General features: G+C 39.4%; 1 protein-coding gene across 2 annotated transcripts in view; it reads right to left on the bottom strand.

Moving 5' to 3' along the window:
• LOC124153942 (ABC transporter G family member 20) overlaps positions 1 to 25,593 on the bottom strand; it is a 277,735-nt gene that overhangs the window by 243,360 nt on the left and 8,782 nt on the right. The window contains exon 1 of one of the 2 annotated variants that reach the window (XM_046527362.1): positions 1,040 to 1,905. The exons of the other annotated variant lie outside the window; for it this stretch is intronic. Within the exon in view, the coding sequence (XP_046383318.1) occupies positions 1,040 to 1,092 (53 nt within the window). The 5' untranslated portion in view covers positions 1,093 to 1,905. Of the gene's footprint in view, positions 1 to 1,039; positions 1,906 to 25,593 lie in introns of those variants that run through there. 2 annotated transcript variants of the gene reach the window in all.

Raw genomic sequence — 25,593 nt, 5'->3', positions numbered from 1 at the left:
CCGTAGGCGTACCACGCGTCTGAACTTGGAAATGGTATTCGAACGCAGGTACAGAACAGCCAACTACCACATTAGAAACATAGTTCAGTCTATCCATAAACCACGGAAGCTTGGAGTTACCTAGAGGCTTGAGATGCAGGATATTTAATAAAGAAACTATCTGTTTTCGAATCGTTCAAGTGTATCAGACTCTGAAGGACAAAAAAGACAACACTCAGTGCTTGTGAATAAGAAAAATAAAGCATAGACGTACATACTACTGCAGAAAACCTTGATTGAACGCGACTTTGCATGCATTAAACATTTCCGGGGGTAACGTACACAAGGCAACGCATTCTCAAGTGCATTATTAGAGGGGAGATACTTTCAAACCTATCTTCTACGCAGCGCAAAACATCAATATCAAAACAGCTGTCTCCTGAAAGATGAAAAACAAACAAAATCTTATGTTCCTAACCTAAAAAATAACAAAATCCAATATGTTTTCTAAACATTAAGAATTGAGAGAGAACTTCCTCAGGAATCGAGAAAAAAACATTCAAACAATATTTCTTAATGCTAATGTTACCACATCTGTAGTTTTTTTGGCATCCGTTAAATAATGATATAAATCTAAAGAGAAGATACAGGACCTGTTAACCTATTTTTCGGAAGCCTTCGAAGCAATGGCTCTAACAATACTTGTATTCTATACTTGTATATATACTTGTAGCGCATGTCCAGCGGGCCAAATTGGTTCAACCAAGCATACAAACAACAGAGGTAAGTCATTAGAACTTATATAACAATAAAACCTACTCGAATATGGGTAAGACTTGCGGGGTAAAGAATAAAAAAGACAAATAAATCCCAACGCGATAAACGGGACTACACGTAAAACCCTCCATCCTCACAACACATGAAGCGATGATCCAAAAAGACTTCATATGAAACTCATTCACGGCCATATGAACACAAAATCCTTGGCAACACACTAGTAGGTACTCCAACGTGACGTTCCACAACACTTTCCAAACACTGATATCTCCCACTCTCTCACCTGTCATCGATGCTGAAGCTGAAGAGCTCCCTCTGCCTTTGCCGAGTCGCCATTTCCGAGCTGAGAGACACCAACGAGTTCGTCACAAAAACAAAACCGACGTTCACCGACGAAAACAACACACTGCCGCGTGGGGAAGGAGGCTCGTCACCGTACGGAAAGCGCGGATCAACAAAGAACGCCGGCGGGCGATGTGGGACAGCTCCTCACGCAGCACTGCAGCTACGGACACGTCCTATCTTCGAGTGCCAGACCACACTTTCGAGCCTCTATTCCGCGTGTACCCGGTTGTGGGAGGTCGCGGGATCCCAGGGTCACGGAGCGGGAGGGGAAAATAATGAACAAGCAGCAGTAGGAGGAGGAGGCTGAGCCTGCAGATAGGTAAGGCGACAACTCTCGCTTGAGGACTAAGAAGGAAAGAGATTTAACAGGAGCGGAAGTCTGTTGGCAGTACAATTGGTGTCGCGTGCGGTCTTCAGTGGTGAATTGCAGCGGTTGTTGTGGAAAGAGGAGGCTGCGATTGCGGATAGGTAGAGCGAGGGCTCCTTTGAGAACAAAGACGGAAAGAGATGTACAGGAACAGCAGCACAAATGGTGTCGCGTGCAGAATGTCTTATCACTGGAAGGATAACCACCTCATGGCCTTCTGCAGAGTCACCCCAGCGTTCTCACCCGTTTCCTCGCCGTCCGCACACTGGTCTCGCGGGCGATGTTGGGCCGGGGAAGGACTAGGGACCACCGCGAGAGGGACGGGAATGCAGAAGGGGGCAGGTATGGGAGATGTTCAGAAGGAGGAGGAGGAGGAAAAAAAGACGGGAGGAGCCAGCTCGGATGATGGGGGAAAGGGATGAAGGTCATGGAAGAGCCCAAGGATGTTGGAAGTGCATGCGCCTCGATTATTTCCTCTCCCGCTCGGATCTCACTGAGAGTCTTCCCTCGGCCGCTCTCTCGACGTCTTCGAGAGGGAAAACTCGACTCGAACAGGTGAGCGGGAGAGTGGGGAGGGAAGGTGGTTGTGGTGGGGGCGGGGCGGAGAGGACGAGCTGAGAAGGTGAGAGTGGAGTGGTCGGGGCTGGCCCACCGTGGCTGGCCGCCACGGAAGAACGGGGGTTATAAAAGAGGGCCGAAAAAATGTTTTCTTCCTCGGGCGGTCGGGGAGGGAAAGTGGGCGGGAGCGGAGGGTACGGCGGCGGTCAGGGTTAACACGCATCCCGGACGGGCAATTATAGCCGATTCGGTCATTGAAGTCACCAGAGGGTAATCTAACCAATCAGCCGGGCGTAAAGGTCGATTCGGTCATTCAGGTCACCAAGGACGGAATTCTGTACATGCTTAGCGACATCTATCGGTGTCGGTTACTGCCGAAACATATCTCCTGTACCGACAGTGTCGACACTCCTCTGCCGATATACCGGTCACAAAGGACCAACGGTAAAGGTCACAAAGGTAAGAGTCTCATATCTTAACAGGACGATTGATGATTGGAATAGACCCCCTGCAGAACAGTTTCAGCCCTTATCTAGTATAATAAAGATTATTTTTAAGAATAGATGCATGCAAAAAAATTATCTTGGAAAAATAATTTTACAGTTAATTTTAATTTTTCGATTCCACTCATCTAGTTTTATTTAGGCGATGTATTTTGATTGCATATTACCTGTTATCACTTGGCAAATAGCCAACTTTTAACAATTTGTATGTTCTTTTAGGCTTCATAATTACTCTTCGATGCAAATGACAACTAAGTACATGATGTCATTCTTTTATTGGCAGGTAAGTGACGCCCGCACACGAGGCTTGTCGCCTCTACCACTCATAATTGTCGTTTCATACAATACAACAAATGAGGCTCCGAAAACGCCACGGGATATTTGGCAGCTTATAAAGCAGCTAAAAGTGTTTATTATTGTTTTTAATGGATATTTGCGATGCTTAATTACATCACGGAACCACTTCCTTGCTCTCTTCGGTTTCTCGTGGCTTTTGTTCAGATATTTAGCGATGCTTACCATCGGATTTTTTTCTAAATTAAGTAAATAAGCGTTAAATATTCAAGGATTAACCACTCGTAGATGCAAGAATATCGTCACCTTTTGGTGCTTATCATATCGTAGTTTTCAAGCACCATTCATTCAAGGACTTGGTCTGCTCCGTACTTTTTCTCCAACGCATGTTATATTTTATTCTGGTGATAATCAGTGAACAAAAATTTCTTTTAATTTCATCATTGTAGCAATGTACCGTAAATCTTCTTCACGTGTAAAAAAAGCTCTCCTATTTCATGATGGGGACCGACTTCATCCCTCCATTTAATGATGACTTGTTTGTATCATATTTTCTCGTACGAAAGAAAACATTTTCACGTGATAAAAAATTTTCGTGTAAAGGAAGACAAATTCTATCAGATGCACGCCGAGATACGAAATATTTGCTCCTGTAATTTTTTCCTCTTGGCTTTTTCTTATCCCCACCAGTAAATGGCTATTAAAATGAGTGAGCAAGTTATTTAGGAAGTTTCGGCGAGAAAATGTGGTAGGTTAAAGAATATACGGGATATGAGAGAGTTTAGAAAACTACAGCGTCCGTATGACTGAAAAAAGTGTCAAGAATTCCAAGGGTCCCTACCGCTCCTACGTCCCAGACGGAATGTTGGGTTTCATGCACTGCTCGAGCGGCACTCCAACTGATAGTAGGATCGGTATTCCATCGAGCTATTCCCTTCACTGCTTCGTTATGAGCAGTCTCTCTAATATATCTTCGATGGTACAACTAAGCACCACATAATCAAGTCCTACCTACATCGAAATTAATAGGTTTAAATTACATTGACCTTTAATAAGGCCAAAAGTTTTGTACAACGATAATAAATCCAAACACCACTAACTACTAAAATTCCAGTCAATGATAAATATCATGAATATATTATCCATATTAATATCTATTTAATTAAATATATCTTTTAGTTTATATATTACGTATTTGCCGGTCATGCTTTTCACTATTAAAGCATAGATTTTCGGTTTTACTTCGTAAAGCCTTTCCAAAAATATTCAACTGTTTTTTTGGGAGAGCAATTTCACGAATACATCAATACTATACGTTAAATTCATGCCATGAATAGAAATATCTAATCATTATCCTAATGATTGATTATATACTCTTTTTTAATTGGTCTTCCTTGTCTTAGCAAGTAAGTCAGAACGCCATCCTCAAATATTTCTCAGCAAAAGTTACACACACAAGTCGATCCAATTCAACCAGTACGCAATCTTTACCGTTAACGGCCATTGTACTTTAGAGAAGAATACTTTCGAATCGCACCGATGCTTCTCAGGATACTCCACATAACTCGATTTAAAAAGTTGCACGAAGTTTATGCTAGCTACTCCATCGAAAGTTCGAGACCATGTACATACCTGAGTATTCATAAAAGCGCCATGATTCACGAAACTGTTCCACAATATCGAGCCTTCGGTAAATATTCAACTCCCAACACGTATCCTAGAAGTGAGAAGTGTAGTGCAATGTATGGGTGAAGGTACTGGGCACCGTCATGACCTCGTCTTCATAGCAGTCGATGACCTAGGATATCAACAACCGCACTTCACAGCCAGTGCTCGTGTAGTTGCCCTTGTCTAGGTCTCCATAAGAAGCTTTGGAGCTTTGAGAAGAGTTGAAAAACCAAGGCATTAACTTAACATTCTCACTGACTCGATTACCTTAAGTCCGCAGTTATTACTGTAGGTATCAAGGATATCAAGAGGTGGGATAGTTATCTCATTTGCCGTAACGCCTCACCGTGCATAGATGCCACGAGGCATTGACGACATTGCAATTGGAGCCAAATTCCTTGAGTCCAAAGCCACATTTAAACGCACGAAGGTTCGCCAAGGAAAAGGTCGATTAAAAAAATGACCTTGAAAGTGGCTGGTGACTTTGCGTTGAAAGACAACGGGTACCATAATTTATCTTTATCATAAATATCATTTAACCGATCTCCTGATTTTTGTAGATTTTCTTAGTTATGAGAAAAAGCGTAATGTAATTTTTTAGTTTTACACCGTTAACTCTAAGTCACTATGAAGCGTAGTCCGTTATTAAAATCCATCAGGTAAGAAAAAGCTCTAACGCTAAAAAATTCCTCAAAATATTAATTTTGGGGTAAAATGAGATAGATAATTCGCACAGGCATTTCGTAAGAGGCAATTTAACGTACCAACACCGCAATGGACACGCTGAGGCACAGGGAAAATGGATTCGCAAGTGAAAAATTTATGGAGCTAATGCTCAAATTCATAAACTGAAGCCGGAAGTAGAATAAGTAGTCTCTAATGATCACATATTTTATCTCTTAGGCACGCTGGACTTCGTAAATAGCTCATGCATCTCGTAGTATTAAAACGAAGCGTAAAGCATATTTAAGACGACGCAAAACCGCCGCTCGACCGGTGTCTCTTGGTGCCGGATTACTCGCTTAAAACTACTGCCATTCTCATTGAATTTTTAGGGTACTATATACAGTAGAGACCCCTGTCAAGGTTTGCCTGTATCTCAAATGAGAACATTTTTGGTCATTTTTTTCTCGATGCAACATTTTACATCTGAGGAACAGCTACATGTCGACAAAGGTTGACTTTATGTACTCTGAAATTTTCTAGATGAAATTACAAGTTTCAATATAGAAATAAGTCATCAATAATTACAAACACGGCTGGTCGCGAAGGAGGTATATGTTATCTTAAGAGCCTGGCAACATTCAGTGCATCCCCATGAGAAAATATGTGGTACCGAAACGGTGACCTTCCTTTCGTGCTCTCACGAAGAAAATCTTACTCTCGCGCTTATATAACCATCTTCTGTCGCAGGATCCATATCTTCGCGGCACAGTATCCGCTGCAACCACACCCAGTAAATAATGCTCGTCTCGCCAAGTCTCACCTCAGCCATCATCTAAAGTACTCACTCGCATTCTGCAATTTATGCTGTTATTTATGTCCTTATTACGCAGTCATTAATTCAACTTGAAGGCTGTTTTGGAAAAGTAAGGGTATTAGTTCCCCTAAATCAGCCACAGGCGCGTAATAATCACAAGTTCAGAGTAGGGAGTCAATTCTATCCCACGTGCCACCTCACAGTACGAGGATTTAATTTCGAAGGCTTCACCCTGGACTTGAACGCGGGACCCTTCGATTATCAGCCAAGTACTCTACTCAACTAGGCTACCTCGCTCCCCATCGATGATTATATCGATCCAATTTATTTGATTCCAGGCGAAACATCCTGCAATAATGGCGAAGACCCGACTCGTCGTGCCTCCAAGGTAAACCGGCACGTTTATTGATGCAAACCCCTCTGCAAACGCGTGTATTAGAAATATTGTCGAGATGTTTCGGCATGCGTGGAAAAATGTACTGAGTAAAGCAGCAATTGAGTACTGAGTAAAATAGACGCTTGCAATATGGTATAAATTTCCATGACAAAAAGCAAAATTAGTGGTAACTTTTTCTTCCTTAATATTTAATAACTCAATCTACCACAGTATCAGCAGTTGTCTTTTGCCAGCATCAAGGTATATCGCATCCGGACATATGATATTTATATTCAATATTTAACGCTGTTACTGGAAATCATTAATACTGTGTGTGTAAATTTTAGTTTCGACACAATATCCTCGCTCGCCAATTGCTTCCTCCCGCGGAGGCTGCATTCGAGTGCAAAATCATCGTCTACGAGCAGGTCTGGAGATCCACCTCAACCTCCTCCTCGGTCCAAAATTAAAATCTCATTTTCCGGTGATTCTGGTTCTCTTTCTAAGGACGTTGACCAGACGTCCGAGGAGGAAGATTTCACCGGATCGCATCGGCGGCGGATGCATGCTAATGTTCCCGTGCACGTGGTCCGCTCCTTGAACCAAATTCTCAGATCGTAAACTCACGATGAAAGTAGTTTGACTTCGGAAATTAAAAATGAAACTGCGTCGACCGCCATGGGAAGAAATTTGCGTATACATGCATAAGTGTATACACGTGTACCTTTATTTTAATAAAATTATGCTTGATAATAGGTATTACGATGAATATTGGGCTGAGAAAATCCATTAATTAAGATGGCAGTCATTTATTCTACCTATACAATAAAAATGAATGTGCTGTCCGTTAGTCTAGCTAAAACTCAAGAACGGCTGGACCGATTTGGTTAATTTTGGTTTTAAAATGTTCGTGAAAGTCCATGTAAGGTTTTAAAGGTGAGTCTATTATGTGCCAGGGCCCATGAAGCCCCGGAATGGGCTCTGAATCATTATCATAAGAAATTCATGTAAAGTTTGTTATTAATGCCTGCTGATCTTTTTTCTTTTCACCAATAAATGGCAAATAATGGTCATGTATAGTTGATACATATATCATTGGAAATAAAAACAAATACACGTTCTTATTCTTTTAGTTAATTTTCGTTTTTCACGCGATTTACGGTGAATTTTGAAGAAGCATTCATAAAAATGCTGAAATTTTAGCGTTTTCGGCATACTGTCCGTTGGCGACCGTCATTATTGTTAATGCAGTTTGACAATTATTTCTAAGTTTATTCACCAAATAAATCCTATGATTTAGTCTGATTTCGTCATTTAGAGGTTCAATTGTCATTATTCATTCACATTTATAAATAAGTTTTAAAAGAACATTTCATATGTAAAAAACGAAAAACGCGGTGTGTATGTAAGATAGGTAATAAAATGAATACTTGCTGATACTTGATATCATGCTTAATATTATCCTTGTCTCTCAGCGATAGTGAATGTAATATTTCCCAGTTCACCAGAGTTCGTACCTACCGTTTGAGTGGAGTCACACAAAATAATTTCCAACAGAATAAACCAATTCATTTTTTTTATTTATTTACGCCAAAATTATGATCAATTTAGCAACCAGTGCAGCATGAAGAGCAATAGGCCTGCCAACCTATGGATGCTGATGCTCAAATGGACAGATAGGGTGAGAAACGAGGGATTTTACGGAATGTTGGCCTTAGTGGCGGCGGAGTTAAGCCATAGGCTACCATACTGAAGGTCGCGGGTTCGAGTCCCACCTGGATAGGTTAGGCCCCTTGCACACACACACACACCGATTTTGAACTGCGGGTAATATATCGGCCTAAATTTTACCGGTGAAGCGATGCTTGCACACACGCCGGATTTTTACTGGTCAAACGATAAGTTGCTATGTTTTTGAGCCAGTGATCCACAGTGACAATGGCCGGCAGCTAACCGGCATTTTGCCGGTGCGTGGTCGGTATGTGTGCAATCTCCCATGCCCTTCCATTGTTCACTGTTGGAATGTGAACGGCCGATATTTTACCGGCCATCCAAAATCGGTGTTAGTGCAAGGGGCCTTACGCCTTCCAGGACATGGGTGTGAGTGATCGTCTGTTGTTGATTGATTAAACTCGCGACGTAAAGGCCACATTGTGCTGTTATCGGGGGTAATTAAAATAAATAAATATAGGGAAAAACGGGAACTACGAAGGACCATAAGGACACATAAGGACCCGAAGGAAAATATGTTATGCGAGTCGGTTGTACTGTGTAAACTGAAATGTAAAGAAAAACTCTCCCGAGTAAAAAATAAGAGGTCTGTGGCAAAGGAAGTTGAACACAATGAAGGAGAACATCCTGCATGGGATTGAAGAAAACTAGCCAAAATTAGGATAGCAGTATTATGAAGGAATGAATTAAATTGAATATATCACTAATTTCTTATTACGGTCGATAGAGATCAATTAAACGATTCTTCGACCATCCGACGCCGTCGTCGAGCAATTCGCGCCGAAAAATCCATGGACCTAACCCTATCTCAGATATAAAGACGTCGCGCGCTCCGGCCGAGCGGGTCACCGTATCTCAGCGGGTACCTAATCTCTTACTCGCAATGGCTCACAGGATTCATTATTAATTATACTCTTGAGAGTGATCACTTCTGAAATTGAACGGTCCTTCCTCAACGAGTTGATAGACTCGTTGAGGAACGTCACCAACTCATGAAAATAGGCGGCAACTTTCGCGTTTTCTTAACATAAGAGAGAATGGCTGAGTGGGTTAATTTTTCTTTGTAAATTACCATTCATTTCCACCTACGCTACGTATCTACGTCAACGACGCCAAAATGAAAATCAGCGTCAGAATTGAACGACCTCAACGTCGACATTGTTATAATCTACAACAATACACTTTATTTCCATTAGGTATATTTTGCAGAGCATCGAAACAACGGATAACTAGGGGAGATCGGCTGGGTGTATATGCTAGACTGAGTTGGCTTCCCACCCTGCGTGTCTGGGTTCAAATCCTGGCGTTAGGGAAGATTTCTCAGAGATTGCCAGATCCCTGCTTGAGAACTGCATGGAGAGCACTAAAAATATACCACTCCGCCCGTTGTATGGGACGATAACCCTTGGTGCTTTACGCTAAGAGTAGGCTAATACAGACACCGGGTTCCTCTCTATCTTTATTTCCCCAACCTTCCCTTATGGCGCGAATGAAAGGTGTATTTTGCATGCAATGTCTTTCCATGCTATAACTCATGCATGAATCAGTTACTATGCTAACTTTTCGTTTTCTATAAATAATTAATATTTTTTTGCATGGAAGCATGTTGCGTCCTTAGCACTCTTCTAGTTTCTGGCCTGACCGCGTGTTGTTGTCCTGTGCGCTTGGCCTTTGCCCGGCAAGCGAGCGCGTGTTTGATTAAGGCTTAGGATAAGTACAGCATGCCTGGTGTGGAATCACCCCTTGCCACACACACTGGTGGTGGCTAGCGCGGTAACTCGTAGATGTAGATGAAGTGACCTTAGCTGTCGAGTATCGATTAAGTAGCGCATAGCTGGCGCAAATCACGGTTAAAAGTGGACGACCTCAACGTCGTCATCGCTAAAATCTACTGCAGTCATAGGCGGATTTAGGGGGGGAGCACGTTCTCCCATGCCCCCCCTCCCAGACGCTTAGAGTATAGACTAAATTTTTATACTGTCATCATTACGTTCGTTTTGTTTTGTGTACTACGGAGCCTCGATCATTTAATTTCATGAAAAACTTTCATGTTAAAATAAATAGTATGTCGTACAGTAATTGTTGTATCTTGTTTTTAATCTCAATTATGGGAAGATCGTTTGCCTGTCAGACCGCCCCAGAAAAAAATCTTGGATCCACCCCTGACTGCAGTTATCGCTTTTTTTCTAAATTGCTATATTTTGCGAGGCATCGGAACAACGGATGTCTACCTTTTCAGAGCTGCTTCCCTCACCTGACAACAAACCCCGCCCTGCCACCACCTCCAAGCGATTTCCCTCTCTCCCGAGAGTAAAAGGCTTTCCTGCTGACCCAGATTCTTCCGCAGCGGATAGCTCAAGAGGAGAAAGGAAAGAGGGAGGGAGGGGGGGGGAAGAAGATACCCCTGCACTGCCTAACGGCGATGCTTCACACTCCTAATTCCCCCTTCTTCCCCTCCCACCCCAAATGGCCAATCACTATCCCCCTCCTCCTCTTCCCGTGCACACCACTTTCCCCCCACCGACTCAACCAGTGCACGCGGCACGTGACCCCATCCCTCGTGAGGCGTCGTATTCGCAAGACGCGTGCGCCCATCTCAATTCGTACGTCCTTTTTTTCCCCGTCCCACTCTCTTCGCCTCTACGGATTGTATTTGCATTATTAAGGATAGACGGGATAGACGCACACGTGGATGTGCAAAGATAAGAACTGTTAGCGAATACGCAAATGAGAAATAGTTGTAACTTCTTTTTTTTATAGGTTGTTTGGTACGCTAATTGTTAACCAGAAAATATACGACCCCTCACGATTCTGAACGTAATCGTCTCATCTGTTGTAGAGATTTGAACGCTCGAATATCACCTTCGCGTGGGACTATATTGTATCTTAAATACAGGGAGGTCCAAGTCTAACTCAAAAAGAGTAAAATTACGTAGACACCTTGATTGCTGCACAAAATTATTAAACATTACGGCTAATGGCTCAATTTATTGCTAAACTCTTAGCTAGAAATTGGACAATTATCCTAAAATTGAAATACGGCACATTATATACGTGATACATGTGCTCCTAAAAATGAAAATATACCAGCGGAATAAAAAAAAACAAGTTACGGTGCTTAAAACAAGATATTTTTATAAAATACAGATTACGATGATAAAACACCAAATTCGTTCAACTATCATTAGGGGTTGCAATGAAAACACCCATAAGTTTATGTGGTAGTTTCCCAAATCCAACATCTCATGGTAAAGCGACCTTAAGTGTAAGGTCATTTCCACAACATAAGCTAAAGCCTTCGCCTTCGTTTCCAAAGGGAAAATTAAACATTATGTTTATGTGCGCATGTTAGCGAAGCCTGCTTTCCTCATCTCAAGAACTCCTACTGGGTCATCATCGGCGGAATGAGTTCATTCATTCATAACTTTTCGCGGACATAAATACGAACTAAGCGAGAAATTTCAACGCCATGTAAGCGATCACAACGATGAGAGTCAGACACATGTATCTGAGAATTCTCCATTTTTAAGTTTTTTTCTTGTATCTACACTGGAAAAAGTTTGCGTAAAAAATGCATTGCCATATTTTTGACTGAAAGCATGCTTCAACATTAGCAAGCATTTTATTTTGGAATTTTTATAACAATGCACGCCAAATTTAAAAGCTCCTTAGGTGGTTCTTCACCAACTTTTAAGCTTTTGCATGAATTTTCAAAACTGCCAAAAATTAACAATTTATCGAAGCTCAATTTATTTCCTTAAGGCCATGCATCACTAAATAATCTTTCATGGAACTATAACTGTGAAAATCCTGTAGTATTTCATCGTAGGCGTCCATACCTCAGAACCAAGGGGATCCCTATTCACGACACCGGTAAGAGCCCGTAAATGGCGACGGAATGCAGTGAATCCACCTACCCAAATATGTCACGCAGTGTCCATTAAAAGAGCCGGTTAGGGATATGGCTCATCCAAAATTACCTAGAAATCTAAAGAATTAGGACCAATGCGTGACCACAGCTCACAAAGGCTTTGTAAATGGCGCCATCATTCCGGCCCTAACAAAGCAGGCTTAAGTTAGGGTCCTTCACACACGCACAACGCAGTGGCTCGTAATCAAGGTCGATTTTTTCGCTTCTCTGAAATGTGAGGATAGCGGAACAAAATACACAAGTTAACTTTTAAAAAAATTGGGCTTAGATATCATTGAGAGCTAAAAAGTCAATACGGTTGATTTCATTACTACACACGACAAATAAAATTGCTTCGGTCTGGCATAATTTGAAGAACTCACCGTTGCATTTCGAAAATAACCACTTCGTACTGAACACAATTTGTGAATTAAATACAGACCTTGGTACCATCTAATAATCAATATAATATTGATGAAAGAGTAATTTACGCCCCAAAAACCTGCGAGCAAGGCCTATACCTTATTTAAAGTGAACGCCCCACTTATTTTGCGAATATTTAACACTTATCTCTTCAGGTAAAAATTATGCAATATGAATTATTCCAAAAGCTATATTATGCACTCACGTATTTAAATTGAAATATTCAGGGTGGAGGTTTTCGGGGTTAGCACCGCGTGGATTGGTCTCTGCAGACAACAGTTTCGCCGGCATTGCAGCAGGCTTCTTCAGGTCAATGAAGTGGAGATTTGACCATTGACCTGAAGAAGCCTGCTGCAATGCCGGCGAAACTGTTGTCTGCAGAGACCAATCCACGCGGTGCTAACCCCGAAAACCTCCACCCTGAATCTTCGCCACACCGCGAAAGCCTACACAAAAAATTGAAATATTATACATTGTTGGCATACATTCAACCTCGGTTAGCAATTACTGAACATAAAAAAGGGAAAATTACAATGCACCTGACGCCAAGGATTGATAGACAATATAGGTCAGGCTATTGCTATGACATGAAAGCAGTGTGGAAATGAAACCCATGAGCAGATGTAATTTTCCTCCATAAAAATGTGTCACATGATCACAGCGATGCCTCCTGCCAAACCAACAACATAACTTTACACACAACTCATTCTCTCTGTTTCTAAGTCTAAGGATGCTACGAGAGGTAGCAATACCTTAAGTGGTCGTCTTACGTTCCCAAGATCCTTGCAGAGGATTTAAAGTCCCCTGTCACCTAGCCTTTTGCTAAAAAAAGCGTAACTTGATAGGAATAGGTTAATAAAGATATACCTCACCAGCGATACTCACTAGCACAACTTTCAATATCTCCCAAGTCCTTACCCATCAATTCTCGCAATATCGCCAGTTTTTCCAATCATAATTCAAATCGTGTCAGAGTACTGAGTAGATTTTGATTGAGGAAGTCGCCTTCTTCTCCAACTTCTAAACTCATCTATTACAGAGTGATAAGTTCAGCCATAAGACACGTTGAACTTTACATATTTTTAGTCCGGTCTCGCTGTAAAATAGTAATAAATACTGATGAAATGAAATTATGTGATTAAAAAATATGGGTAATTATAAAAAAGTAAACAAAAACGTCAAAGAAAACTTTACCTGACGAACCCTCTAGTGAACATCATTAACTGATTGATAATCACTATTCCAGTCTACATGAGGTCTAGAATGAGAAATACCAATACGAATATGCATAACTGTAACGCACCCCAAGCCACGCCGTCACCGGTAATGACCCGAATAATATGCATGTACATGACGATGCTCGTAACCAGCTCGAAATTTGACCGTTTCGAAAATAGCTCATTACAATGTCAAAACCGTAAATTCGATTGCAATTCACAAAGAAGCAGGATGCTATAAAGAGGATACGGAGGGATTGGCATACCCTTTCTAATTTCGACACTTTCGTATTTTTCGCACGCGTCCACACACGCAAAGCAAAATGACAGTCCGGACGACATCGCGTGTGCATTCCATTCACGCACGGACTAAGAACGTCCGGGGACCACGGCACCTGCTCGATGATCCCGAATCGTCAATGCTAGCCACGCAATGCGCAAATTCCTACTGAGATCGAGAGTGACCACTCACTTTCGATATATAGGCGACGCGAGTGCAATAAGGTCCTCCTACAGTGGTGTCTGCAGAAAGTGAACGTCAACAGAGGCGATCAGCCATATTTCATCATAGGCTGACGACCTAGGGACTTTCTGCTAAAGGGAAGTGATACACTTGATCACGAGTACTTCTAAACCATACACTGGGAGCATACGCGTTATTTTCGCACATTCATCAGAGTTTAGAGTATCGTCATATTGGAAGAACGGAAGAGAACCGGTATATTGAAGTCATTTTATATCTTTCAGCTACTACTTAGTTTTGTCTAAAGCTCTGTTCAAAAAGCTTGACATAGCGTAATTGACCAATACGAATGGTAACTATGACACGTATAACACTATCCTTCAGTCCTAGCACAATTGCGTTTAATATAAAACACAAATAGGCAAGATTCTGTCTCAGTAACATTTCCAAGCACTATGACTTGAAATGGACTGATAGGAATTTAAAAAAAACTTTCTAATTTTGAAGCAGAATATATTAGAGCTTTTTTCCGTCGTTTTTCCATAAATATTACAATTATTTCTTTGCCGTAGCAGTGTGAATAATCTTCCTCATTGCCATCACCTTTTTCATTTTTTCCTTTAAGCATCTTTTCCTCTCTTTCCGGCGTGTAAACTTGTTTCCATAAGCCGCTCCCTTTTACCTTGATCTTCTCTTGTTTTCTTAACCTTCTGACTCTCGCCTCCTCTTTATTCCTTGAGAACGTACGATATTCACTCGCCTTGGCTGTTTCACACACAGCCGATGCCTTCGAGGCGCTTTCCGACACAAACGCAAAGGTCTTCGCACCCACATGCTCTCTTATTTCCTCTCCGTCGGCCTCATGCTTGTCTTCTGCCAATCCTTGCGGGTCCTCAAATTTTATATTTTCCTCACTGGTGAATGTGCTTCACCTCGAATCCCCCCTTACCTTTCGTCCTCACTTTCAACTGAGTGCCTTCTTAGGGCCGTATTCCAGACCCTAACTTAACCTTGAGTCCTCAGTCTACCTCAGTGGTTCAGATAGATTTGTTCGTATACTAGAAACTATCTTTAACTCAACTCACTTGAGCTAAATTAATGATTAAATTTACAAAATAATACTTTTTACCAAGCCTATTTTCATTCATTACCTCCTGCTCATCAAAAAATTGTATTAATTGAATACAATACCATACGTGGACGTATCGTTACGAGAGATATTTCATTTTAAAAAAGCGAGGCGATGACGGCGGACATCTTGGAACTTGATCACTCAATTCTGTTGGGATTCGAGTGAGGTCTCGTAATACCAACGTGGCAACCGAATCAAGTTTGAATCGAGATCAAGACTTGAGTAACGTTCTAGAATACGACCCTTATTATTTCCCACCGCTCTCTCCGTACCTTTTACCCCTATTATCTGTTCACTCTCTTTCTCTACCCTTCTACACCGTCAGTGTTCAAGTGTGTGAAAATTACTTTCCCTTTCTCTCCTGTACTTTTGGGAGAGTTAATGAGACAAGAATGTATATATACGGAAGGGATTGTTGAATGGGTATGTATGCAGTCTAAGAGGGAAAGAGAAAATTGTTAATTTAGGCTATATTTTTCATATTCTTCTAGTAACAATTCCGTCACTTGCCTAAGTTAAGGTAATGCGTTCCGTTTGTGAAAGATAATCAAATGTTAAGAATATACTAGTTATTAAGACATTAAATTAGGAAGTATTGCAGTCTGAGGTAGAGAATGTACAAATATTTAGCGAGTTTTTCGTATTTCTTGGGTGAAATTTTCGTTATTTTCCAGCCAAAAACTTTTCTTCGTTTTCAAATTCATTTTTTTCATCCAATTTGCTGATTATAGTATTCATATTTGACAATTTTATCTCCCCGATGTTATTTAAAAGAACGGATTGCAGGATTTCTTGAGACACGGTAGTGATAAGGCGAAAAAAAATTAAAGCGTTTGTTTTTTATTCTAAATTGCCACTAGTGTTCAAGTCACTGAAAACCGCAGGAAATTTCTTATCCTCCATTTAACATTCACCAATATTAAATATACACACTCCTGTTGCAACCTCGAAAGTCAGTTCCTAATAAAGCCATGTCGATATTTTTCTCGCAACTAAGTCCGCATACCCATAGAAACGATTACCTGCACACAAGATAAGCCCAAAATGGAATAAGGATAATTGACACCACTCCGGAGCGACTCTCGCCTGAGGCAGAATAAAATTTAGCAACCCCTAACTGCCACCCATACCAAAGACAGCATATTCTATAGTTAAGCTGAGTAACAGTTTAAATAAAAAAGAAACAAATCCGCGAAACTGAATTACGTTGCCTAATGGTGAAGCAGTTTCCCATGGAAGAAAATGAATCCACCGTAAACATAAACATCTTTACGCATCATTGAGTACATGACTTCGATTACGGATATTCCTAATGACAGAAAAACAATGCGGCACCACTTAAAAGATGAAATCTCCATTATGTTTACTGAAAGAGTTGCATAATGACCGCGGAGTTGCTTAATAATTTAGAATGAAGCAAAGTAAACTTAAAATCAGGGTGGAGTTTAATCAACCGTGCACGCTTATGTGCGAATGATGTTTAAGAAGAAACTCTAGAGCACGATTTGCGACTCAGAAGGGTTCGATTCCTGATAAATATCTCGTCTCTAAAATATAAAAATAGACAGTAAGTTTTAGTGATCTAGTAAAGGAATTGTGTTTACATGCGGAAATACCAACACATTTTGCTGAATGAATAGGTAGCAGGTTTTTCTAAAAAAAAATCAACAGATCGCAGTGGAAATTGGACACTGGAGAATAAAAAAATAGTGAATGGATGTCTGACAGCATACGGAATGAAAATTAAAGTAGACTTCCGTTAGGAGCTGAGATAAAAATTTGAAACAGGAATTAGAATAATATAATGATAAAAACAATGACATGGCAATTGATGACCAAAAAAAGTTGGATAAAGTGGCATGATTTAAAAAAAAAGAATCGAAAAGAAAAATATAAAACAATCATCAATCTTATCAACTCTCTGATAAGACTTCCGCCACACAAATGTGATATGGCCAGTTACGAAAATAAAGGAGGGCAAAACAGATGTTGGAGTCTACCAGTCTGATTTATTAAATCAACGATCTCACCTGAAATGTCTTTTCAGTCGAGATTAGACATCCTCGGGTCCTAAAAAAGATTTTGCTCATGCTGGCCCATGAGCAAAATCTTTTTCCGCAAAATCATACGCCTTACTTTGTTATTTTATATTTCTACTCCGCCAAGTGCACATTAATCCAAGACAATTACTTTCATATTTTCGCCAGTAATTTCACCAGCATCTAGTGAATTAAAGGTCCGGAAAAAAATTCTGTATAATCGGCTAGTGGCAAAAGCCTCAGCTATGATGCCTAGATGGTGAGAACGGTTACATATTTTTCATCGAAGTGTGATTTGTCGTTAGCAACAGCGACCCCTAATCGCATCATTATAAATGAAAATATTACCATCACACCCCTCAGTTGTGAACAAACAAATTTCATGTACGGGAAATCACCACAGACATAATTCCCTGTCAATCAACCATTGCATGTCCAGTAAAAATTAACCATCGCGTCTGCACTTCGCAATTATTTATAGTCACTTGCGTACATAAGGATTGAATAGTTTTAAGTCCTCTTTACTCCTAAGGTAGCACCTTTTTTTGAATCTTTGTTTTCATTATTTCTAATGTTGATTTCAATCATGGAGAAACATTCCGTAAGCAAGGTAAAATACAACAGTGAAAAATGGCGGAATCAAAATTTTTCGGGAGTCAGTCACACACGGTGCTTGTTTCGCAAAATAAAAACTTGGCATTAGCACAATCGTCATAAGCCAAAGGTTTTTTACTCACTCAATCATGTCGTTGGGTCAATTAAGTTTTTTTTCGCCAATGACGCCAAATGGCATAGGAAGATTTTTTTCTGCGCCGCTGGAATCGCTAAGTCATCAAATTGTATAGTCGGCACATGAGTCGCCAAAAGGAATGACGTCCCATTATGTGCCGCCATCATGCCTGTCGCTGATTTCGCAACAAAGAAAACGTCCCAATCTAAAGGCAATGTCCTGCAGCAAAAATTTCAGGTGACTAACACCACTTTTTGAATACGCACAGATTAGAGTGAAACTTAGCATAAATGCTCGCGTCACTGATATCAGAAGATTCATGAAAGCAAAAAAATGGCATCTAAATATTGGATTTTTTTCTATCTAATTCTTTTAAACTACAGATAATCAGATAAAAATATCATAAACCTGAAAAACCATGAAACAGTTTTCATTTATACCTGAAATAAATGTAATGTAAATAACGATGATTGTATTTTATTTATATAGAAGTACCATGGTGAGTCGGAGATTCGAAAAAGCGAATCAAATAAATACTTGCGCATTTGAATTTACGTTGCATCATAAAGAATACACGTTTTACATTGAAAAACAAATGTCGGTATGCGTCAGATGTGACATGACTACCATGGCATTAATGCCAATGCATAAGATGCCTAACTTTTTCCATGAAAATATATTCTACTCGTGGCCCTCTCATATGGAAGTCTTATTGGATTTCTCACACGAAAACTGTCAATTTTTGGCGTTCCAAACCGTCGAGGATATTTTAGGAAGTCAATCAGAGAGATTTTTGGACAGGTATTAACGTGGTATCGAACTCAGTGGAATTAGGCAACTGAGTGCGTTCTTACGCACATGAAGTCCCCATACTTTAAAAAAATCCCAGGAAAAGTGGAAAAAATTGCTGATCAGCGCGAAGAGGAAGACCTTAACTGAATAACATCGATCACTATCATTACTGGAAGAATTTGACCGGTTGAGTTAATTAAGTTTACTGAGACGTGTACAAATAAGGGCAAACTTGCAGAGCCTAAAATATTAAAGAGAGAAGATTATAATTTTTGTTTCGGATTATAATTTTAAGAAGATCTATAAGTAAGTTTTAAAAGGAAGTTCTCTGCGATTCATCCACAATCGCATTCCTGTCACATGATACAAGCCGTGAATAACAGGGGAGGGAGTACTTCTAGGGCTTGAGGTTGGGTCAAGGGATTAAAAAAAAGTCTTAAATGTTCGGATATAGGATCATTCTCATTCAGTAGTGCAACCTAAAAGTTGGTTTGAAAAGGTGAGGGCAAATACATAGTACCACTAATACATAGGCGTGTGAACTTCACCCATTTAGGGTTGTCGGTGGTCGGTCATTTCGCAATGCGACAATTTTGTGTTTGGGAGTATCCGATGGCTTTACCCGAGATTTGTCGTTACCCAAGCATCTACCCACTAATAGGGTGGTTTCCTATTATTTTTTTAATTGCCTAAATCGAAAGATTATTACTCCTGGAGTACGTATTTTACGCTTTTAGATTTGTAAATGACGATATCTATTTTTCGCGATTAAATGAAAAGTGAAAATTTTCAAGCGCGCGAAAACGGGACGGCTAATTACGAATGCTGGTTAAAGCCCGTGTGACGTCATTCTGGTTCCCGCTGTCGCCGTGTGAGGTGACCTTGGGGCGAGAATATGTGCCCGCTATGATAAAGGCTGCTAGAAGGTAGCAGAGTACCCTGCTAGCAGGTAGCGCTTGGCTTAAATAAGGATTATTAATACCTTATCAAAAAAAGGAAACTTTCCGACCATAGGCAGTTGTAATAGATGATTAGTAAGAGATGTTTCTCTGAGCTCTGTGCCTCATGCATTGGTAATCTCAGACGATGTAATACTCCTATCTACTCGTATAGGAACTAGGTCCCTGTGACGTCACGTGGAGTGGCATCGCATGGGAGCCAATCTGGCCTTTTTCAAACGCGGTGAAAATTGACCATTGCCATTCGTCTAAATTGGGATTTCTAAAACCAAATAATTTCTATATTATGAATACACTAATGGTGGGTAACGAATCGCAATCAACGCCTTTCGTTTTCTTTGATGAAGGAAATTACCCTATTCTCGGGTTCCCCACCTGGGTCGGGTCTGGTTTCGGGTAATTGGTCCCAACGTTTTGAAGGCCGAGCCTGCCATCGTTTTCAAGGATAGAATGTGGAGCCAAATTCTTGTCGGCATTATAAATAAAATGTCGGTATTTTAAATGAAAAAACAAACCCGACTTACGTTACCCAAAACCGCACCCTGTGGGGAAGCCGAGAATTATTCCTTCAAAGCATACTCCGGAAAAATCTAAAAATGAATCTAAATCTAAATCTAAAATCTATCTGCCCACTAGATTACCTCCCTATTTCGCTGGTGCATTCCTCGAAAAGCACTACTCCTCCGAATCCACATTCCCAGAAACAGTTTTCTGGCAACTAAATGTCCGTGACAACGTACCCCGCAAGAGGGATCTTTATTTGATAAATGACTGTGCGATTTCCCGACGAAAGATATTCCGAATATGTCATCTCGGGTTTTTAACCGGTTGTCTCCATTATTATTAGATTATAACAAACTATATTTAATATTATAATCTAATAATATAGCCTAATCATATGGCCTAATAAAGTCTAAATAGAATGTATTACTAGATCATAATATAACATATATTATAATTTAATAATGAAGCCTAATAATATGGCCTAATAAAGTGTATTTACTCGCCTTGGACTCAGTAGGAAGCCGGAACATTAGGGACCATGAGGACATTAACCGGTTAAAAACCCGAGAGTAATTTGGGAATATATTTTTAATGGAAACAATTAGTCATGTAATGCATTGGAATTAATTTCATGATAGCCATGTCACCTGTGAAGCATACAGACATTTGTTTTTTAATGTAAAACGTTATTCTTTATGATGAAACGTAAATTCAAGTTCGCAGGAATTCATTTGATTCGCTTTTTCGAATCTACGACTCACCAAAGTCCTTGTATATAAAAAAAAGTACAATTATTGTAATTTTTAATGCATTAATTTCAAATAGAAATGAAGACTGCTTAATGGTTTTAGGAATTTTTGATATATTTATCTGATTTTCTGTATTTGAAATAAATTAGAAAAATATCTAATTATTTAGATGCCATTTTTTTGCTTTCATCTATCTACTGATATCACCAACGCGAGCATTTATGTTAAGTTTCACTCTATTCTGTGCGCATAAATAGATTATAATATATATTTTAATTAGGCGTATTAATAGATTTAGATCATAGACTCGGGCACGGTCGTTCTCATTTGTCCCCGTCACCGTATGACTCTTTGACGAAACTGCCTGAGCGGGGAGCCGAAACGTTGGAGGTTATGAAGACATTAACCCGGCTGAAAACCAAAAAGCGGTTCCAAAAAGATCTTGCTCTGATAATATTTTGAGAAGCTACCAAACCACTTTAAAGAATCATATCTTCATTGGAGTGTCAGTTGTGATAGAGGCATGCATAACGAAGTTGAGAATACATTAAGGTATCTTAGACGAGAAACTCAGAGGTCATTGTCACACGCCAATTTCTGAGTCAGAGATACGAGTTCGAAGCAGCGTTCTCATAATCAAGCGGACACTTAACCCGTTTACAAGCTTATATCAATAAAAAACTAGAATGGTAAGATTCGAGATTTAAGGGAAAGGGATTCTTGAAAATAACAACACGTGGAACCGCCCACTTAACTGGAATATTTCGATGTGTTTCAAGAACGGGTAAAGGACGACACAGGAACAAGGGAATGGGTAGTGATTTTTTTAATATCATGAGTTCTCAACGTTCAAACATTCTGAGATTTGTTTAAGGCTGATCTTCACTCAATTCTCTCATCACCTAATCTATTTATTTTCAATTTCCAGGAAGAAACCAGGATTCGCGGAAATCCGCAAGGTGGTCCGAAGATGCTAAGATTCCTGGTTCCAGAGTTTTTTTTTCCTCGGTGATTCGTTTCAATTTCACTAACGCCGTTAATACAGAACGTTTGAAAGCAAACGAATCATCTTTTTAAATTTAATTTAAATTTTTTTCTAGCCCTCTATATTTAATGTTAAATCAGTGTCTTGGGGTGAAGGTGTTGAAAAAATGGAAATGCAAAATTCAAATTTCTAAGTTTTTGTTACTTTACAACTTGATTTGTTTTTATTGCGATATAAATTATTCTAGAAAAAACATTTCCATAGCCCTTTATTTTGTTTATTTACCAAAATTATACATCCACTTTAATTTCAACTCCTGATGAAGGTTTACAAATAAAGCAAAAAGTTGGCAAAAAATGCATTAAAATTTTTTTCAAGACCTACACTCTAAGGCACCGGTTTTAATTTTTTTCTGTACGAAATTATTCTTCAATATAATCTCCACTCGTTTATTTAGTCATTTAAAAATAAGATGAATGATCTAAAAATAACTCGAAATCGTTTGCAGCTTAACAGCAGAACAATACCATTCTCCCTTCCTACATTCCACGCCTCAATAAACGCGCTGTTCAACCCATTCCTTGAAATTGAAATCCCAGCTGCATACTAATTATGATGCCTCACACAAACCAACTCTTCCCTGCCAGCGATCATCCACTTTCACCTCCTCCCCTTTCTTCATTTATTGATTGTATATGATATTAAGGCTTGAACGAGAGAAATATTTCCAGCTACACCTAAAGACGCAGTGTGGAAAGATATAGGGACATGTTAATAAAGTGGCAACTTTCTTTCCTTGACACGAAATTAGGCAGTACTACCTGTTGCGTTTATTTTTTTTCATAAAAGGACTACCACCAAAATACATGCTTGTGAAAGTTTATCACCATACCCTCCGCTATTTTCCCCTAACATAATGAATGCGATAATTACCAAGGATCATGTCAGAGAAAGTACAATTTTATCAGCAACGTGCTATAAGTTTAAATTGCGTTAAATTCGTTTACTTCTGAATCAAGACTTGGCCACAATGTGATACGCTTACCCAGGGGCGGACAAGAGTCTAAGTGGTCTTCTCATATTTGAGATTAAAAACAAAATACAACAATTACTGTATAAACATTCTCCTTATGTTATATTCTCGATATGAAAGTTGGCCCGTGCCACCGTGCCCTACCCCGAAATCCGCCTATGCGCTTACAGCGAATCATCGTTTCGTAAAATTAAAGAAGAGGGATGTAAGATTTCACTTTTTCCCGGCGTATGATGGCGGTGAATTCTTCTCGGGTTTCCATCCGGGTGAGCTCCATCTCCATCGCTGGCAGCGGCAGCGATGGAGATGGAGCTCTACCGGATGGAAACCCGTAAAGAAGAGGGAAATTTGCGAAGAAACGATTACCTTACATCATTTTAAAGTAAATGATTTCTTTAAAAACCGTTGAAAATAATACTTAAAGGATGATTCTTTCGCATATTCTGGAGCCTATATATTTTTATGGAGAGGCCAAATGCATTTCATAAAACCCGAAAAATTGCTGTCTCTGTCTATGTTGTCCGGGTGAAGGAATTGGAGGGCGGATACCATAATAATTCAACTACTAATATAGTTTATGCTGGATGCAATTTAATTCGATAATCGCTAATATGTTAAGAGTTTTGCAAGAGAAACAACTTTTGATTTATATTTTATTGAGCATCGCTACCACCAGTATCAGAAAGGCAAGTGGAAATTGAAGAGGCAGAAGAGAGTGTGGGGAATACAGAAGTTAAGATTTATGGCCATGAGATCTATCGGCATTCAATCATAATTGATGCGTAGTCAATGAAAAATGTTTACTTTCCAATGAATCGCAATAATTTTTCAGCAAGAAATGGTAAACTAGCAAGAAACTATGGGAAAAAATCTGCTGAAAACAGCAGCGATGCTTCTGATCTGCTAAGTCACCACTGATTATGAAATATTACTTATGCTAATGAATAAGAAAGTATTGATGGAATATCAAATTACTCAGTAATGATGATATCACACTATTTACGCTATTTTTCATTCATGAATTGAATACTTAATATTTGTCGCAAGGAAGTATCGAATGCATTCCTTCTTATGCTCACAACCGTAATAACACATTCACTCATTTCCAATGTGCCTACATTTTCATTATACATGATGGATTTTCGATGGAACTCTAGTGTTCTGGCTCTAAGTTCATGAGAGTCGGGAATAATTATCACCCCAGTTCTTATGGTAGAATAAATATAACACCTTAAAAATGTAGCCAGAGATAAACATTTCTAAAACTTAACGCATGATTAGCATCTACGCGTAAATGTGGTTCCCGTTGGCACACGGCCTTTGCATTAATATCACTTAATATTCAAAGAAAATATTTCAGTGTGGTAAAGGATGAGGATTAGAAAATGGAACATTGATAAACCTGACTAAGAAGCAAGAGAAATAAAGACGACACGCAAACGTTGCATTTCTTCAAACATGTTCTCGTTTGCAATAAGATGCGTATAAAATGAATCATAAATGGATGACTTGAAAGTTGCCTCTAATAATATTTATCTAATACAATTACTATTAAACCATTTTCGAATTTTATTGCTAAATTTAACTATCTATAATATTTTCGCACGAGATATTTCCAAAGAATTCAACTCTAATTGTAAGTCCACTTTGACCATTGACTGAAACGGTTCAAAACTTGGGAAGATTTGAAAAATAATTAATGAAAATTTATAGAAGGAGATAACATTTTTTCTGCAAGGGCAAATTTAGTGTTAGGAGATAGTTATAGTGCTTTAATATGTTTTTTACCTTTACATTCATATAAGTTCATACTATATATTTACATGCTCATATAACATTCGCTGAAAAATATCGACGCTGTGCGCACTTCGGTGGGAAAACAAAATAAACAGAAGCAATCGTTTGGGATAAAAGGTTGTCTTGAGCTAAAACACCCTTCTTAACTCTATGAAAGCATTATAAGTATTTTATAACAAGAATAGCTGAATTTTAAAATTAGGCTAACCTTATTATTTAAGTTCATCAAAATCAGGCGGGAGATTTGAATCTCTGTAATCTTCGAAGTAATGGGCATCTTAAATATTTTATGACTTAATATTTAATATACCAATTATAGAGTTCAATTGCATAAATAATAATAATTGAAAATTAAAGATCAGTAAAATTTTTGGATAACATAATGATAATAAATTTACAATAATTGACCATGCAATCATTTTCTCCACGAATAAGAACTACTACGACGTAGTAATAAATAACATTCATGCACATAGTGGTGGATAATGAGAGGGGCTAAGGAAGCTATAGTCCCACCCTGGAGTATCCAATTTACACAAGATAAAATGGTAAGTTCGTTCAGTTACCGAATACATACAGAAAAGGGGAGCCCCCGATCCCCTCCCCTAATTTTCCCTATCCTGCATCCGCCACTGACTGTATATAATTATTTCTCGCCCGACAATGAGCAGCCACATTTTTTAAAACACGTAACGTATTTATTCCGCTCAAAACATTACGATATAATTACATTATAATTATTCTACATCAAAAGCAAGTTTTAGTCACCGATTTTCTGCAAG

This window comes from Ischnura elegans, chromosome 2 (genome assembly GCF_921293095.1).
Source record: "Ischnura elegans chromosome 2, ioIscEleg1.1, whole genome shotgun sequence".
In the NCBI taxonomy this organism is placed as follows: domain Eukaryota; kingdom Metazoa; phylum Arthropoda; class Insecta; order Odonata; family Coenagrionidae; genus Ischnura; species Ischnura elegans.
This window is presented reverse-complemented; position numbering and strand designations above follow the sequence as displayed.